The 18,420-nt window shown below is 31.4% G+C and overlaps 1 protein-coding gene and 1 long non-coding RNA gene across 2 annotated transcripts; both read right to left on the bottom strand.

Annotated features, from left to right (window-relative positions):
• Nucleotides 1-560: 560 nt before the first annotated feature.
• On the bottom strand, nt 561-17,518 carry LOC148624987 (renin receptor-like). Its single transcript, XM_088568170.1, has 8 exons — nt 17,443-17,518; nt 9,815-9,957; nt 8,872-9,006; nt 8,067-8,165; nt 5,938-6,126; nt 4,543-4,692; nt 3,042-3,161; nt 561-2,519 (listed from the first exon to the last, which is right to left on the bottom strand). Exons 1-8 carry the CDS (start codon nt 17,501-17,503, stop codon nt 2,316-2,318), a joined length of 1,101 nt encoding a protein of 366 aa, XP_088424296.1. The 5' UTR covers nt 17,504-17,518; the 3' UTR covers nt 561-2,315.
• On the bottom strand, nt 14,315-16,358 carry LOC148624988 (uncharacterized). Its single transcript, XR_015919824.1, has 4 exons — nt 16,219-16,358; nt 15,077-15,115; nt 14,812-14,865; nt 14,315-14,402 (listed from the first exon to the last, which is right to left on the bottom strand). It is a non-coding gene; the product is annotated as an uncharacterized LOC148624988 (long non-coding RNA).
• Nucleotides 17,519-18,420: the final 902 nt, after the last annotated feature.

Raw genomic sequence — 18,420 nt, 5'->3', positions numbered from 1 at the left:
TTCTGTCCATGCCCTGACAGTTTCCAGGTGATAACTGATCTTTCTCAAATTTAGTATTGATATTGAGTATCGTAAAATACTGATCAAGTTCGAATTAAAGTTTGATCAGAATATTTACAGAAAAGTTTTGGCCATTTTAAGATGTTTTTACCCACAAAATGTTCTTGCAACTTGTAGGGGTATCACTTCATGTCCCATTAGATGCCTATTTTTTGTTGTTTTCTCCAATTAATTAAATAGAACAGACATACAATTCCAACTATGGAACTGTTTTAATAATATTAGACAGATACTAGAGACAGACAAGGAACACCACATTTAGTTATCTGCACTATTATACTGATATAGTGCTCATCACAAGCCAGAAATGTTTCCATAAATATTTAGGTTAACACTTCAACATATACCAAAAGATGAATATTTGAGTGTATCAAGTTATACAAAGAAAAATATGTATGATAATAAACTGGAAACAGACATGATTTTGTTCATTGTCAAAAAAGAAGTAAATTATGGGGAAAATAGGAATAAGGAGGGTAAGGTCTAGAAAAACACTAAACTCTGTTTAGACAAAAATCTTTACTTTTGATACTGAAATTTCAGATAAAAAGGTAGGAATTCCTATTTAAGAAGGAAGAAAATCGTATTGTAAAAAGCCAAAAAAAAAAAACCCAAAACTTATCATTAAATATAAGTTCACCACATAAATTATTGTTCAATTATTATAAACATTTCCCTAGTCAATAAATTAAATACCAACATGAAGTGAAACAATGCAACGGTATGAAAATCAAATTAAAATAAACATAATGTATAGTTACAGCACGTTATCCTGATCACATAATCAACTACTACTGAGAAATATTATTTTATAGCATTTAGATCACACAGTTTCATATTGATATTAACAAAAATTACTTCAGCCACTCTCACATTCACGCTATCATGTTCTGTGTACAATATTGATGAAGATCATACACCACTCACGCCTTTACACAAACACACACATTATAAAATACTCCCACACCACACCTGTCCTGCATCTGAACTATACCTGACTAGCAGATATACATTATAATGTACATTTTCTTACTAAAAGATACATATGTGAACAAAAAACCCTCAAATGCATAACAGTTAAAAGTTTTTCATCTTATTTTAGCCAAAAATTCATTATAAATTTTCTTGTCATCCTTAAATCTATAATTATGTAATATGTTCTATGATACATAACAAGTGAAAAGACAAAATTATATAATAAACACAGGACAACATATCTAAAATTTAGTAAGACTTTCTAATATCTGGAGTACATCATTTCTAAAAGTAACACTTCAAAATCTGTCTATACAGAATTATCATTACACATTGATGGTATACAACTGAACTAGTACAGAGTAATAAAGGGACAAAATCATTATGATCTCTCTAGACAGGAAGTAATCACAATAGACAGTTTTTACACTAAAAACATCATCAAAGCAGCAATACTTTGTCCTTTCAGATGTACATGCTTTAAAAGGATTTCTACAATATACAGATATCTTCTACAACACAATCTTTCATGGAATCATCAAATGATTCAGGAATGTGAGTTCATCTTCCAAAGTACATGTATGTTGATGTATTACAACACAAACCAACCTATATTTATGTACCTAAATGTAAAGCTGATCCCAAGCTTACCATGAAAACATTGTCACAAAATGAAATATTGTGAATAGCCTTTTTCCAAAATACAATGCTCATTTGGATTTCCTGAACTTACCTTTGTATATTGTTTCACAAAAAGATTGATATTCTTGACAATTCAGTTTTTCAGTTTTCATGCATAAGTCTCTATTTAGAAGTTATAATAAAAGGTTAGTTTACATTTAAGTACCAGTCCATATAAAATCCAGACACTGGCTATGGTAAGGTGATTCATGGTGTAGAAAAACCCACAGAACCAGAGATGCTTTTTTGGTCTACACAATTTTTGTCCTTTCTGTAATTAGTATTGTAATTTTGAGAAAATAACACTTTAACCTCCCACTAAAATCAAATAATTTGAAACCAAATCACGAACAACAACTCTTGCAAAGTGCTAATTTCATGTACAATCTATATAAATTAAAAGTCAAAAGCGCAACCCCCAAATTAAAAACTAAGACTGGTCATATGATCTATAACGGTTTCTGAACAAAAAATAAAACTGAAAACGGGTGGGTTTTTGACATGCATGAATCACCTTCTGTCTGATTTTTATAAAGACTGCTACTTAATACTTATCCCCCTTGAATACAATTTATAAGATCCTAAGTGTCTATTGTTCATTAATCTTTCTTCAGCCTAGTTGTGGTCATTCTGTATATAATGCTGTCCCTTCCTGGGTCCATGTGCCACATTCCATAACTGACGGCATACAGAACTATGGCAAGTATAATCATAAACCAAAGGATAATATTAAATATAGCTGGATAGTCTTCATCATAGTCTTTGGAAAGATTTAGCTGATTTTCCTGGTTTGGCTGTTCGGTCTGAAAAATTGATGAACATGTATATTCAACTATTATTTTATTCATGTATCACAGTATCTTTATTTCATTTTTTTTAAATTGTGAAATTTTATTTTTTCCTTTTTCATTGACATATGCTGCAAAAATCCTAGTTTTCCACTTAACATGAAGTTGTAAGATTTTATGTTGATGGAAAATGACTAATTAGTTCCCATTAAATAACATATATTTATACATCTTTGAATGGCTCACAATGTAGTGTTAAGCTTTGATAAAAGTTTCTCAACTGAATTTTTAGCTGAATTTCTATACATTAATTTTTTTAGTAAGTAAAATCTTCACCTTCACAGAACTATGTAAAAATGCCCCTTTCCCCATTTTTCTATCCTGAGTATTTTTTAAGATGAATCATAACATTGAATTTTTGTTGTTTGTTGCAAGGTTTATTAATACATTTGTAACTGGTCAATTCTACAAAGTGAAAGTAGAATATTTCATTACATTCTTTACTTGACATTTCTTCAAAAGTAATCATATACTTACAGGTGAAGGATCAGCCTTTAGACTTCTAACTTTACGAACATATCCCGATTTCTCTGGTATAACTGTCAATACTTCTACAACTACGTTGTCTTTGTACAATTTTTTTAAATCTTCTGTCATCTGAAAATAAGAATTATAAATATAAAGAAGTGTAAAGAAGCCTGACATATATAGACAATCTGCACATACACTACAAAGTAACTTGCTGATGTATAGACTCAGCTGCATCAAAGGACAAACCTTAGAAATAAGACTTTTTTTTAGTGGATTATTAATTATTTTCAATGTTGATATGCTACTCAATGTAATCTTTCCTATTGTATTAGAGTTATATTTTATGCTGCTTTCCAAGTAACCTTTGCTAGTTAACATTATAAATGTTGCAGTCATTTTCTAAAATTTGGCAAACAAAGGAAAAAATAGATTACAAACAGTTCTTTCTATAAAAGGAGTATATTAATTCCTCTTCTTAATTTTATTTCAGACTTATTAACTGCATGATTACTACTCTACTACATTTGATTATTTATTATACATTTGGACAAGCTAGAATATTTTCCACAAACTAACTTGGTACTGTGACATCATTAACGTCGATTGGTCCACATTGAGCACTTCAAATAATTCCAAACTAAATAAGGCTTTGATGAAGGGAAAAATCCTAATTTTGGTTTTTATTTAATCAATTAGAAATTAAATTATAAGGATTGTTTTAAATTTGACAAAGTTATGCTCACGTAACCAATTTTGGGTCAATTTTTACTTGTTCATATATTGCTTCACGGTTCATGAAGCGTGAATTGCCCCAAAGTTGGTCATTTCATACAACCTTGTCAAAAATCAAAAACAATTCTCAAATCAAAAATAACTGATTTGTTGTTGTCATATAACTTTATGAAAATTTTCTAACTACATGTATTTCTATAAGCAACTAGAAAGATCGTTGAATGAATAGTGTCTAAGGCTTTGGATACACTTTATTCATTGGCTAATAGAGGATAAAATCCTTATAATGGTACTCAATACAAGTTAAACCTATGAGTTGGAAGTACTGAGAGCCTGATTTCATTCTGACAGGAAGTTATAAATCTGTAAAACAGAGTAAGGATATTTACTAGTTTCGTATCTTTAACAATAACAAAGAGTTCAAAGTTATAGCTCACATCTTAGAACTTTGTCAAATCATGAAGAAAAAAAAAATCCTAGTTTTTGCAAAACTGTAAATGGCATAAAAATAACAATGTATTCAACTTAATCTTCTTACAGGTTACACCTGGCTTATTTCATGAGCTTCCTGTAAAGTATTAGTTAAGTCTTACTCTTTCTTTAATGCTTCACAGTGTAGTGACCTCTTGAACAACCTTTACTTTTGTCATGATCTCATGAGCATTTTCTCTGCTCTGACTATGGTGTTTGATCATTTTAATACAAGGAATTGTGTCATCCTAGGATTCATCAACTTGATTGATGTTGTAATTGCAGGTATCATTTTCCAACTTACCTTATTAATAAAGTCTGATACAAGTTTGGTAGCATCAGCTGACTGTGTCGACTGACTACCATGCCTGTCTTGAATATCTCGTAAACCAGTAACAGTAAAAGATAGCAAATCAGGTGATTTTGATGTTGTCAGTTCTGGCTTGTCAGATATCTGTAATAGTCAGTAATACAGTACTTAAAAAAAAAGATAATAGCCCTTAAGTTTGCATACATACATGTACATATAGATACAAAATCCTTAAAAATGTTCAAATGAAAAGATTACCAAAGTCCAAAGAATTATATTTGTATAAAAAATCAAATTTCTTATTTACAATCAATTACAGTTGTTTAAAGATAAACCTTAAATGTTTTTAGGGCAGTATATATTTTTTTAAAAAGTGATATCATATGACATCAATTTTGATGTTTTTTTTGTTTATATGAAAAGCTTGAAGGTACATGTATCTGTGAAAAGTCGTGTTCCTATGATGTAAACTTAAGGCTTTCAAATCATCTTTTCCTAATCCGATATAGTTTTTGTATACCATGCCATGATATAAAATTATAGGGCTATGACCTAAACTCTGAAACCTTGTCCCCACCCAACTTCCACTAGCATTTACATAAGCGTGTTAAACAGACATGGTTTTAAAAAGTCAACAGAAAAATGGAACAAGAGGCTCCAAGGAGCCTGAATCGCTCACCTGGTTCAAAAAGGGCAAGCCAATAATTTTACAAGAAGTTGTCCAACAATTTTGACTCAAGAAGACTTTGGTAGGACCATTTTGCTAATTGAAAGTTTCTTTCTAGCTATCAAAGTTTTCACGATATTGGCTGAAAACTGTAAAAAAAAAATCAAAACTTTTTCCCCTTTCAAGGGCAATAACTCTTACAAGGAGTTGTTTGACAACTTTTATACTTGAGGACTTTTGTAGGCCTTATAATAAGGATCATTTCAGCAACTTAAAGAATTTGGCTACACCTAGCCGTTTTGGATATATATACGAAAAACTACTGTCTAATCCCTATATTCTATTTTTAGTAACAGTGGCCATGTTTTTCAACCGATCAAAAATCCCCACATCAGTTCTATGCAGGATACCCCAAGGAACATTCATAAGAAAGTTGGTTCCAATTGGACAAGTTGTGGCAGAGGAGAAGAGTATTGAAAAATTGTCAACAACGGACGTCAATGGAGCCAAGTGATGGGAATAGCTCACATAGCCTTGGGCCAGGTGAGCTCAAAAGACAAAAATTGGTCGTAAATATATGGGTAAGAAAATAATTGTTGTAAAATCTGGATTTGAAAAAGCAGAATTTTGTTTTATTTAGTGTCCAAGAAAACCATATCAGTAAACATAAGATGTTCACAGGACAATATTTCCAGACCCTACAGAACAAAATATTCCTATACCGTGTTAACAACATCTTGAACCATCTGCAATTCACCCATAAGTTTGAGATCTGATGGGTGACTACTGTTCAGAGTACCAGTACTGTGTTTATGTAGAACAGAATCACCATCCAATAATCTGTCGGCCATCTTCCTCATAGTGTCAGGTAATTTACGGAACACATCATAGTCTGTGTGGACATCAAAGAACTGAAATAATGAAAAATAAACAATTAATTTTGAATCAGATTATAAACCATCTTTAAGTTGCCGTCTATATGTTATTCCAAGACTTTGTTTAGTGTAAGCTTGAAAGTAAAAAAAAAGAGACTCCAAGGAGCCTGAATCACTTATTTTTAGTAATGGCAGCCATTTTTTTTTGACAGATCAATAATCCCCACTTCAGTTCTATACAGGATACCTCAAGGAACATTCATACCAAGTTTGGTTCCAATTGGTCAAGTAGTGTCAGTGGAGAAAATTTTTGAAAGAAATAACATTAAAAAGAGCAAAATACATAGAAAAAGGGCAATAACTCCAAAATGGCTTAATTAACTAAAAATGAAATTTGACAACAGATAGATCTCATCACGCTGAACACTTTTAACCTTTTCAGATTTCAGCTAAACCTAACAGTTTTGGAGATATATGCGAAAAACTACTGTCTGACCCCTAGGTTCTATTTTTAGTAATGGTGGCCATGTTTCTGTAACGGATCAAAAATTCCTACATCAGTTCTATGCAGCATATCCAAAGGAACATTCATACGAAGTCTGGTTCCAATTAGTCAAGTAGTTTCAGAGGAGAAGATTTTTTTTAAATTGTTAACGATAATGACGACAACGGATGCCAAGTGATGGCAATAGCTCACATGGCCTTCGGCCAGGTGAGCTAAAAAAAAAGTTTGAAGTTCTCCAGTTTGGATATAGTAGTAATCAAACATTGTCCTTATCTGAAACCAAGCTAAGTCCCATAAAGATTCTATGAGTAGGTACTACTGTTAATGAGATGGTTAACGAAGTACCAATTAGTATAATATTAAAAACTTCTGCAAAACATGTACTTCCTTTATTTCCTGAATGTACCTATAGTTATATAGCTTTACCTTATCAATCTAAATAATTATCAGACTGAGTTATGAAGTATATTATTCATTTTTTATACCAAAGAAATGTGAAAATGTGGTGCATTTGTACATTTTATTTTAACCCACCGAATACTGCACAAGTAAACTTTCTCACAATTGACAAAAGTGTGAACAATAATACCATTTTTCACACTCTTAAACATGTCATCCTATTCAAAACCATAAAAAAAAAAACATTTATACTGTCAACATGGGAATTTTCCTGAGAATTTTTTTACATTATGCTAGGTCAATAATTTTGAATTGGTGAAAATGTAACTGGAAGGCATCTTTATAAATATTTTTTAACCTTTCTACTCTAATTGTGGCATATGTTGCGATGACCTGTTTGGCCGCCACTGCTCCTTTCAACATAAGTAATTTAAAATCTAGGTACTTTCTTGGTGAAAATTTTTCAGGAAATGTGAAGCAAAATGGCTGACATTGAAGACACTGACGTTATCCAAATATATTTTGGTGAATCGGACAATAAAAGTGACTGATACAATGTAAATTCAATGTGTACCAGATAAATGATAATTTTGTTGTTCTACAAGAAATTGAAACTATGCAGAAATGCCTGAGAACATAGATATGGGATAGACCCTTGCTGATATTCCCCCATTTCATGCACAATTCACTTTAAACAGTGACTTTTAAAATGGATTAAAAACTCGATTAAAAACTCCAGAGCAAATGTGCAATGTAAGTCTGAATAAAAGTAAAATCATTGTACCTTGGATTCTATAGATAATTTTTATACCTGAACATTTTTTTGTATTCCAAAGATGAAAAAATTATGAAAGCTTGAAGTTAGGTGTACAGCTTGACCAAAAAAATATATTAGAAAAATGAAGTAATGGCAGCCAAATACTGTATTTACTGTGCAGTGTTGAAAGGATTAATATAGTGAAAATTTCCCCTAAAAATTGTTTCCAAGTTTACAGCTTAATTATTTGAAAGCATCTATGAAAATAAGTTGTGATTCTTGTACATTTCTAGGCTGTTCAGAGTCTTAACCTACATTGTTATCCATCCCTGTATCAACCATCAGAGGATTGGTGTCAAAGAATGTGTCCTGTATTTGGTTCATAATGTTACCAATATCAACTGATGGTACATCCTATAATTAGATAACATAATCATGTTGAGTCATACAGTATAAATTGCAAATTTGCAAGGTCATATCATCATATTTAACTGAAGGGACTTATTAGTGATTTTATTCTCAAATATTTGAATCAAAATTACAGAGAAAACAACTGATAAGTCCCCTAACTGGTAGTTCAATCTTTTTCATTTCTTATTTTTAGAAAATGTTACTGACAGATTTATTGTAGAAAACTTTGCCATTAAATAAATCTACACATCAAGTGATACCTTTGATGGGGAAATTTCGCAAGTTCAAGTATAGTTTGGAATATCCTCTCCTCACATACAGTATGGTATAATGCTGGAAGTTTTGTTGTTATAGACATTCATCATAAATCTTTAAAATATTAGTCCTTGTGGGGTACCAAATAAGGTTGTTATGTATGTTTTGGTTCCCTAAGATGGTGAAATGACTTCAATTTGCATTATATTAAGTACTTTCACAATTCATGTACAAGAGATAGGAAAAAAACAGCTTCATGGACAAAATGAATTGTTTGGACTGAACCTATATCAGTTCTGATTGTCCAGAAAAAAAGAAGCTTAAAATAATATAAAATGAAAAGGATACACACTCATTTCATTTTTTAGTACACAAATGTACTAAATTGAGAGCTCTAAAATTGACTTCCTCTTTTTCTTGATTTTTCAGCAGTTTTATAACTCTTTCAACTTACACTTTTTACAGGATATTTGGCAACATTTTTGACATCAAATGGTTTATTTCGCTCTGAAGTAACTACTGTCACCAGTACATTAGCCTTTGGTCTTATAAACAATGATTTCTGTTTCATTCCTGACCATTTTATGTCCTATTAATGATAAAAGTCATGTTTATATTAAAACAAGCTGTTTCCTTATCAACAGAGGACTTCAATTGAAATTGTTACCATTTTTAAATTGTTTATCATACGTTTTTGGAAAATTAAGGCAGTGATTTTCACTTTCACCTTGATAATCCATCTTCAAAAATCATATCTTGTCAAGTTTTGCCTTGTATAACACCTGCAATTTGAGGCAAAGTCTGGGTGATACAACACAGAAAACCTTACGATAGAAAAAAGAAAAGTAAAGTAACTGATGAAACAGTAAATAACAATTCAACATTTTTTCTTGTTGCAAGAGGCATATGCATTTTTTTTTGCAAGAGACACATCCTTTTTCAGATGCTAATATTTTTAGCGACTTCTTGCACTCATAATTTCAGTATGTACATTCGTGTATGATTTGCATAATGATATATTACTATGCCACCTTATGCAGTAGATAGGTGCCATAGAACCATCATTTCTAGCTTCATACAAAATCAAAATGTACCTCTTAAATACCATACACGTAATCTATGTATGTTTTTTTTTTACTTCATTGAATGAAAGCACAAAGATGAAACGATCAGTAAACCTGGATGTTTAAAGCAAGTCAAAATCAGTGACATAGAATATTTGACGATTACCAACTTTGAAGACGTTGGACTTTGATTTTCCTAGGCCTTATACATGTATCATATACAGAAACTTAATATAAATGTACATGTATTCATTTTCCTCAGTTTGTTTTCCTCTTAATTCTTATAATTAGTTTTAACATTGCAGGTAATTGAACATTTCAATTTGACCTCACCTCAGTTGGAACTCCAAGTGTATGTGAAATAACTTTTGATACTTCACTGGTCTGAAGATTGTCTGCTTGTTGTTGGAATGTCACATATTTTGGTGCATGAGTCACAATTAGTTCTTGACCAATGACACTGGTAATGAGAAGAACTGAAAAGAAATGTGAAGATATATTAGATTAATAGTATTTTCAGGGAATGTATGTAATTATTTTCAAAATAATGTACTTTTTAAAATATAGTGCATGTGATACTTACATGTATCTAGCCAAAAAGTACAGGTGAATTTATTTTTAATTTACAAATGTGTAGAAAAAGTACATGTATATTTTTCTATTTGACATTTACAGTACACCCAGAGAGTCCATTTTGGTGTCACTTTTCAGAGTGACTCTAGAAATTCTAAAAAATGCCATAAAAATCCTAGAGTGATCAAGGCATACTTCATCAAAAAGGCAATAAAATACTCCCATACTTATTCCTTATTCCTTACAAATGCCAGACAATTCAGCCCATGACAAATCTGTAAGTGTATTACATTTGTACAAATGTACTTGTAGGACAATTCTAACCATATATCAAGGATTCATAAATAGCAAGGATTAGAATCTCGCGCAACTTCACATAATACGATAATAAATACATGTACATGTATGTTGCTTGGGGCCATGTTCAGTGAGATTACCCATGATGCATTTCATTGATTCTGAATATGTCTTGTTAATGGTGGACAATTTCCATCGCTTCAACATTTCATCACAATAAATGTAGGCATTCTGACCCGTATGATTTGAAAAAAAATTAAAATATCCTACATCAAGTTGCTTCCAGACTTTTTCAATGTTTTGTTTTGATCAATTCCTCGATTCTAGACCTTAATCTCTTATAAAATTTTCAACCTGGTCCTACCTTCGAAGGTGGTAATCCCTCCACATTTAAAATTCAAACTCTTTTTTCCAAACCAAATCAATTGTCATAAAATTTGTTTAAAATTGATCAGAAATGGTATGAGGGTGTATATAAGGAGTTTTATAGCAGTAGCTTTCCCTGCATTAGTAATATCAACATTTTTATATGCTTTGGTTTTGACTCCTAATTACGTAACCCCATCTTCGTGGGCGGATTTCCTCCTCAATTAGATTTCAAACTCCCAGTGCCTGAAATAGACGGTCGCCCACTTGCCAAGGCGAGTGAAACCTTTATGGGGCGATTAAATGTTGTCCAAAGTAATGGAGATGCTGGCCCAAAAAGAATTATCTGGGCGACTGCAGAAAAACAGATGAAAAATCATTTTAATAAACAAATCGGCCATCGGTTTCCGGCGAAGACAGAAATTTGCGATCAGTATCAGTTTTCCATAGCAAATATAATACGGTCACAGCGATTGGTCGAAAATATCTCACTGACCAACGGAAATCAAGTTTGCATAATGACATCGGAATTCTCAGATTTTATTTTTTTCCAGAGTTTTTCTTACGTAGCGCACTGGCATGGCTGAAAGGGAAAAATCTCCGTGGTCTTTTCTGGTGGGTCTCATTGGGGTGTAAGCGTGACACGCGGAAAAAGCAGAAAAAAAGTTCTGTAAAAACGGAAAATAGTTTGATCGTGACACGGGAGTAATCAAAATCTTGTGCGGGAAATCGGGAAAACGTATTTTAGCTAGAGCCAGCCAACACACAATTTTTAGTTTGTTTTCTAGTACACTTAAGGCACGGACCATTTGATTTTCTGGGGGTGGCCTGGGATTTTAACCTGAGCTGGGAATTTTTTTCGCCCACTTTGCAGACCAGATTAATTTTGTTTCCAATACATCTAATACAAGAAATTTTTGTTGGAAAATTTGTTTTTTTTACATTGGCCAAAATCAAAGCCAGATTATTTTCTTCAAAGCCTGTACTGACCAGAATATTTTTATCTGTAAAATTCAGGGTCAAGATTTTTTTTCAAACAAATCCCAGGCCACCCCCAGAAAATCAAATGGTCCTGCCAGCCCGTGCCTTATAATGAAGAATGCCGACCAACCCAAAATACCTTCGGCAAATGCCAGTATATAGTAAAAGTATTTATTCATATGTAAAAACACGGGAAATAGGAAAATGAAAATATCAATCTTGACACGGGATTCTAGCAAAATACTAATTGTGATCCGGGATCAGAACCCCCCAATGAATCTTTTGTATCAATTTAAAATATTTTACTGATAACTGGTACATGTATGTACTTTTTCAATGTCTAGACCCAAGTTCTTCTGGAAACAGATTTAGATTTTCTTCTTTTGTGTTTCTTCTGTCAGTAAAAAGTTGGGCCACCAATAGTCAGTTTGGGCCAGTTATTCTAAATTTTTACTCGCCCAAAAAAAATTTTTCAGGCACTGAACTCCTTGTTCAAAACCTGAAATGTTATCATAAAATTTGTTTCAAATTGATTGGAAATGGTCCTAGGGTGTATATCAGGATTGTTTTAGCCATAGCTTCCCCTTCCTTCTTGGTATAAATGTTTTTATTTGACCAAATTTTAAAAAACACCAGCCGGAGTCACTCCCTCAAGAACAGTTTTCCTTCCTCATTCAAACTCCTTCTACAAACCTTATTGTTTGTCATAAAATTCGTTTTAAATTGAACAAAAATAGTCTGAGGGCGTATATAAGAAATTTTATATTTTATTCTTTCGTGCTATCGTTTTTATTTGACCAACTGTTGATATAAAAAAAATGGGGGCCGGAGTTAAGCCCTTGAGAAAGATATTCCCTTCAAAATTTAAATTCTAACTCCTTCTTCAAACCCAAACAATCAACATGAAATTTGTTTCAAATCGATAAAAAATGGCCTGACTCTGTATATAAGGATGTTTACAACTGTAGCTTCCCCTGCTTTTGTGATATTAATGTTTTATAAGACCAAATTTTGACTTCAATAGCCGTATATTGCGAGTATACTGAAATCTCACCAATCAAGATATTGCTATAAATTATGAGATGTGAATCCTTTTATATTTAACTCCTTGCATATACAATGAACAATGATGAATTAGACTGTATTGGTAGGGAGGTCAGTCAAAATATGAAGTATGTAGAAAATGTACAAGTTTATATTAGTTTGAAAGAGCCCAACAAATGTAACTTTTTGGTGCAAAAATTTTTAAAATCGGTCAAGGGGTTCAAAAGTTATTACAATTTAAAGTTCAAAATTTTGGTCATTTTTCTTGCGAAGGCAATAATGTCACATTTTGGGCACTTCTGTGGCCCACATAAGTCAAACAGGTAAAGAAATTCATACATTGTGTCTTAATCATTTAAATAAAGCCATTTCATACTTTGATTTAAGCCATTCAGGAAACTTGTATCTTAGATACAAAGAAAATTACACTTTTTTAAAATCGGCAAAAAAACACTTTGGACTTGGTTTTTTTTTGCTATGTGTCAACAGCATCATGAATTAAAGTGCCATTTTTGGATATTCATATTTGGAAATTGGAAGGTAGTAGAATTCTGATACTTTGCTGTTCTTTCAAGAGTAATCCATTAAACAGAAATAAATAAACAAATATTATGTAAAAACCTCTGATTTGTTTTTCATTGGAATCAAAAACGCTGCGGCAGACCCCCTTTTTTTTATATGCGTTTTTTCAACAAAAAAATACATTTTTGCTTACTAAGAATTCAAAAAAAATATTTAATTTTTTCTGTCACTTGTTTTGTGTGGCAATAAAGTTGCTTGACTTGAAAAATCATGTTTTTCAGCTCAAAAAAATTTTTTGAGGTAGAAAATTTACATTTTAGGGTAAATTTTAGAGCTATTTTCAGTGCAAAAAATGGCGAAAGGTCAGACAGAAAAAGACATTTTGAATTTAAAAGCAGTTTTTAGCACATGACAGTTATTGTTATTGTGATTAAATATGTAAAAACACATTTTTATCAAGAAATAATTGAATTATATTTAAAAATCAACAAGCAAATGTTGAAAAATGGGGGTAAATCGAACATTTTTGAAAATTTCAGATTTAAAAAAAAAACCGCATATTTATGCTAATATTGATCAAAATATCAACCTACCATATACTTATGTGGTACCATTTTAAAGCTTAGAATCTAAGCTATCACATGAAGATACTTTCATCTTATTTTGCTATAAAATGTTTAATGTGGATGAAAATTTGTTAGGCCTATACCTTAAATGAAGCCAGACGATAATCAAAATAAACATACATTTTTGCTGCAAAAAGTGGCAAAATAATATTATATCAAGGTCTGGTCAATTCTAAGATTCCTAATGTAGTCTTGTAATGTTTTCTTGTTTAAATAGGGTCTTTAAACATAATAATAATCTCATTATTATGTTAAAATTGAATAAAATTTCAAAAACAAATGCTGTTTTCCCAAGAAATTGAGAAAATTTTTATGAATACATTGACTTGAACCAATGTGCATCCTTTCACTATGGAACTTTGAAGCCCTAGCTGTTTCCTCATGTGTACTATTATGTACATTAAATGATAATAAACAAAATATCATCATTTGATTAAGTTTAATGAACTTTTCGAAGTTTCCATTTCAGGCCAGAAGGGTTTCTTCACCAGGATCTACTATGTCTGCCAAATCTACAAAAGAGATTATGTACATAAGGACATTACACCTATTAACATCATTTACCTTATCAATTTACTTACAGTTAGTTTACTTTCTATTAAATCATAATCTAGTTTGCTAACAATCTGAAAAAATGTAAAACTTTATTTGATGTTGGTTGCTCACAAAGCGGTTGACAAAAGATGTGGCGAGGAGTTAAAAACACCAAACTTCCTTTTCCAGAATAATTATCTTCATTTCAAAACAAGAAGATTGTTTTATAAGGTTATATTAATGTTATGTTAAATAACTTAATATGAATAATTTCACTGCGTGATCCGTCTGGTTCTTCTATCAAGTGTTGAACTCTCTTACCAATCAGGTTATCAGGTTCAAGTGTGTCTGGAACTACCCTACTTACTGCACCCCATATGGTCCTACCTCAGACAGCCCATATTCGTCTCATAGCATAGCCCACTTTGCTCCTCAGGCCATCTGAAATAAACAAGTAGTGGAATTCAATGAATATGTACTGTGAAGCAGTTTTAAAGCAGAGTCTAAACACAAAACTAATCGACAGTTCTTGTAAGTAATATATGATTCAAATGTAAATGCTTATTTGTTACCATAATTAAAAGACTCAAAAGTTTTACTATTAAAATTAAAATAGCTACTAAACTAAATCAAAGTATAAAAACTAACTTACCATAAATTCGAAACATCTCCAGAACTCAACAAAATGAAACTAAAATGATGAAAAACAAACAGAAAATAAAACTAAATCATAATAAAATTTACATCAGTGTTTACTTTTTATATGACAAAATAAAATAAATATTTATGCAGCCTGTTTACTAATACTTTCTTCTGAAATAAATCAATAATTAGAAGAAAAAACATAGTACAAGTATGTTTCATATACATACAACAAAAGATTGGTATTATGAGTCAATCAATGTGATCCTAAAAAGGCAAAAAAAAAATTAAACCATAATTAATTAAAATTTAATGATAAATAATGTATATTACTAGGATTTTAAACCTTTTCCAAGCAATTGTACATGTATATGAATATTAAATAAGTAGAGCATCTACAATCCTCTAAAAAATGAATATGTAAGTTAGCTGTTAAAAATTGTACAATATGAATATATAAAGTAAACTTAAGAAGATGCAGGTCATATGTAAAATATGCAATTGCCACATATATAAATCTCATCAAATAAGTTCTATTTATCAAGTAAAGTACAAGCAGGGCTACATGATAATTGTTCTAATAAAAGTCATAATTAATATATATTAACTGATAAAATGAAAACCAGAAAAAAAGTTGTGTATCATTTGAAGAAGCAATTTAAGGTTGATTTTTTTTCTACATATGATAATTTTGGATAAATAAAACAGTTAAAATAAAGCTTAAACATGTGAGTTTCATATAAATTGGGCACTACATATAAATTAAAATTGAATTATCAAGAAAATTAAATGCAATATGTGCAAATTCTCCCAACCAATAGAAAAAAAGCAAGGTAAAATACAGAGACTTCCGATAATATAGGAAAGTCGATAAAGTCCGAAAGATTTTGAATGGATTGCAATCAAACGTTGGGAGAATTTACTTCATTACATATTCATCGTTTAATAAAAATGTTATGGAAACATATTCCAACTAATGCTAAATGAGTGTAATCTTTTTTAAATCAGCTCATACAGAATCAAACGAAAATCAGACCTTCCAAGAAGGTGAATATAGTTTTTAAGCTTGCAGATGATAAAAGGTCATTCTAGAATTTGACCTTACGGAAACAGGGCGATTAGGCTTATATTAGACATAATTTAGGTACTTACCGTAAGTGATTGGCCTCCATGGCCTAGGTCCATCGTTGTCTGCACCACCAGTCAAAAATCCGTCCAGAAAACAGTCGGTAAAAGGCATTTATCCACGAATGTTCGAAAATCTTAACAGAAGCTATGGCGGATCAGTAACATCCGGTTAGCAAGAACGATAACCGGTCCCGCTTTAATTTTTGTGAAAACCACGCCCTGACCACCCTAATATCCAATCGATTCCGCAAGCTATTATTGTTTTTCTTCTGAAACCAGGGTTACGGATGGACGCAGAAAGGATTAAATTTTCGGAATCCGACTGTCAGTGCATTCCGGGTACGCAAAAACTATTTTTTTTCAACATGTTTTTCCTTAAAATTACGTAAAAAATATGTTTTGTAACCAAAAAATTAGCCTGACAACCGGATTATCAAAATTGAAGATATTTCCAAACATTTAAGCCATAAATGAAGAAAATCGGTCCAGTAATAGCTTGCGGAATGAATTTTGAAATAGGTATGATCTTTGACACATAGTTTTTCAGGCGGCCATTTTTCTCAAAGTATCGTCACTTCAAACGTTTGTACCAAATGACCATCAACTCCAATAACAATGAAAGTTGTATATTTAGAAAGAGAAATGTCTCATCTTCAATTACATATATTTTTTATTGTCATGCAATGGATTTTTAACCATTTTCTAACGTGTTAAAGTTGACTGAAAATTGAGAATTTTGCTCTCGCAAGAATATCGATAAACGCACTACCGACCTCCCTAGTATTGGAAGGTACAATGTAATTAGAACACTATACATTGCAACAGGGCTGACAAAATGAATGGATTTATGTTGCTTTGGAAGCACTTTGGGTTTCACCTGTCTCATATTAGGTCAAGTTAAAAAGCTAAATAACAACACCGTCAAAAACAAAAACTTGAAGAGGTGGTAAATCACGACATGACATGTTGGTTGAAGTACTCATGCTCCTTGCACTTATGGCCAATTCCTCCCTCGTATGAGTATTTTAGAAATTGTTTTGGACATTAAATAATGCAACACGTGTGACTACCCGGTGCTAGATTCATCATAGTGAGATTTGTCCAATGTTTGACTGTTCCGTCTTACATGATATTTCACTTCAGTTAAACACGGTTTTATCATCTTATTCTGTCGTCCAAAAATATTTGATCACTTATATATTGATGAGTTGATGTTTAAATTGTGTTCTTATAAATTGCTTGACTTACAAAGGCTAAAAAATTGTAAAATATTGGTATTCTGTAGAAAAATCAACATTTTGACAGCCATGTTGAATTTTCATGTGATCCTTAACCCGAAACTACTTTGTGTTTTCCCACACAAACGAACGAAAAAGCCCGATACATACTTGAAAGTATTGCAACTACGGATTCAACAAGGATTTAAAGAGATAAATCTCTGGAACGGGCCCAAACTAAAAACGTTTTTTTTCTATAAAAAATAAATAATAAATATCAATTAAATACAAGGTTTTTGTTAAGGATAATAAACTAGTAAAATTTTTTATGCGGTTTTACAGGTCTTCTAATTTCGATGATTACCGTTATGAGGACTTCGTTCTCTTTGAATGATGATTTGGAGAAATATGGAATAATAAAAAATTCCAATTTCTTGTTTATGGATGATCTCAAACGGATGTTATTTAAATTACAATGATGCCCCTGTATGTCCTACACCACAATAGTCAGTGACTACAGTACATTTTTTATATCTATAAAAAGCCTCTGATAGACCTGTTTTTACTACTTCGATCTTGCTTTTCCTTACATACATGTATGTTGCTTGTTGCTTGTTATATATGTGGTTTGTTTTTGCTCATACATGTTGCTTGTTTCTGATTATATAGACAGGTGCTCAATATTTGTACTTTATATTATACTAATATACACTTCCTGATGTTGTGCACTTATAAATGCTTTATTTGTTTGTATCTGTATGCTTTTATTTATGTTCTATAAATGTGCTTTATTGTACACGAATTCGGAATTATGGCAATGTGCAGTGTTTGTTATAAATGTAACAATGTGCTATTGCTATTGTTTTAAAACATCAGTCGGTCAAAGAGCTTTACAGAGCTCATGTTTCTTTGTTAACTTTAAGCATGTCGACTCTTTAAATACATTTAACTTACTTACTTACTTATTTACCTACTCTTTAAAATACAATATTAATTAAATTAATTTACA

Source organism: Perna viridis, chromosome 2 (assembly GCF_037379345.1).
Source record: "Perna viridis isolate PV_CMFRI_1.1 ecotype Kerala chromosome 2, ASM3737934v1, whole genome shotgun sequence".
Taxonomy (NCBI): Eukaryota; Metazoa; Mollusca; class Bivalvia; order Mytilida; family Mytilidae; genus Perna; species Perna viridis.
The sequence above is the reverse complement of the archived record's forward strand: the minus strand, read 5'-3'. Positions and strand labels throughout refer to the sequence as shown.

Excerpts from the sequence above, each read along its gene's own strand:
- LOC148624987 (XM_088568170.1), bottom strand. The coding sequence starts at position 17,503 with ATGGCTGTCAAAATGTTGATTTTTCTACAGAATACCAATATTTTACAA. Across the intron at positions 9,007-9,814 it reads CACTTGGAGTTCCAACTGAG|GACATAAAATGGTCAGGAAT; the intron begins GTGAGGTCAAAT and ends TATCATTAATAG. Across the intron at positions 3,162-4,542 it reads TATCAGACTTTATTAATAAG|ATGACAGAAGATTTAAAAAA; the intron begins GTAAGTTGGAAA and ends TCTTATTTTCAG.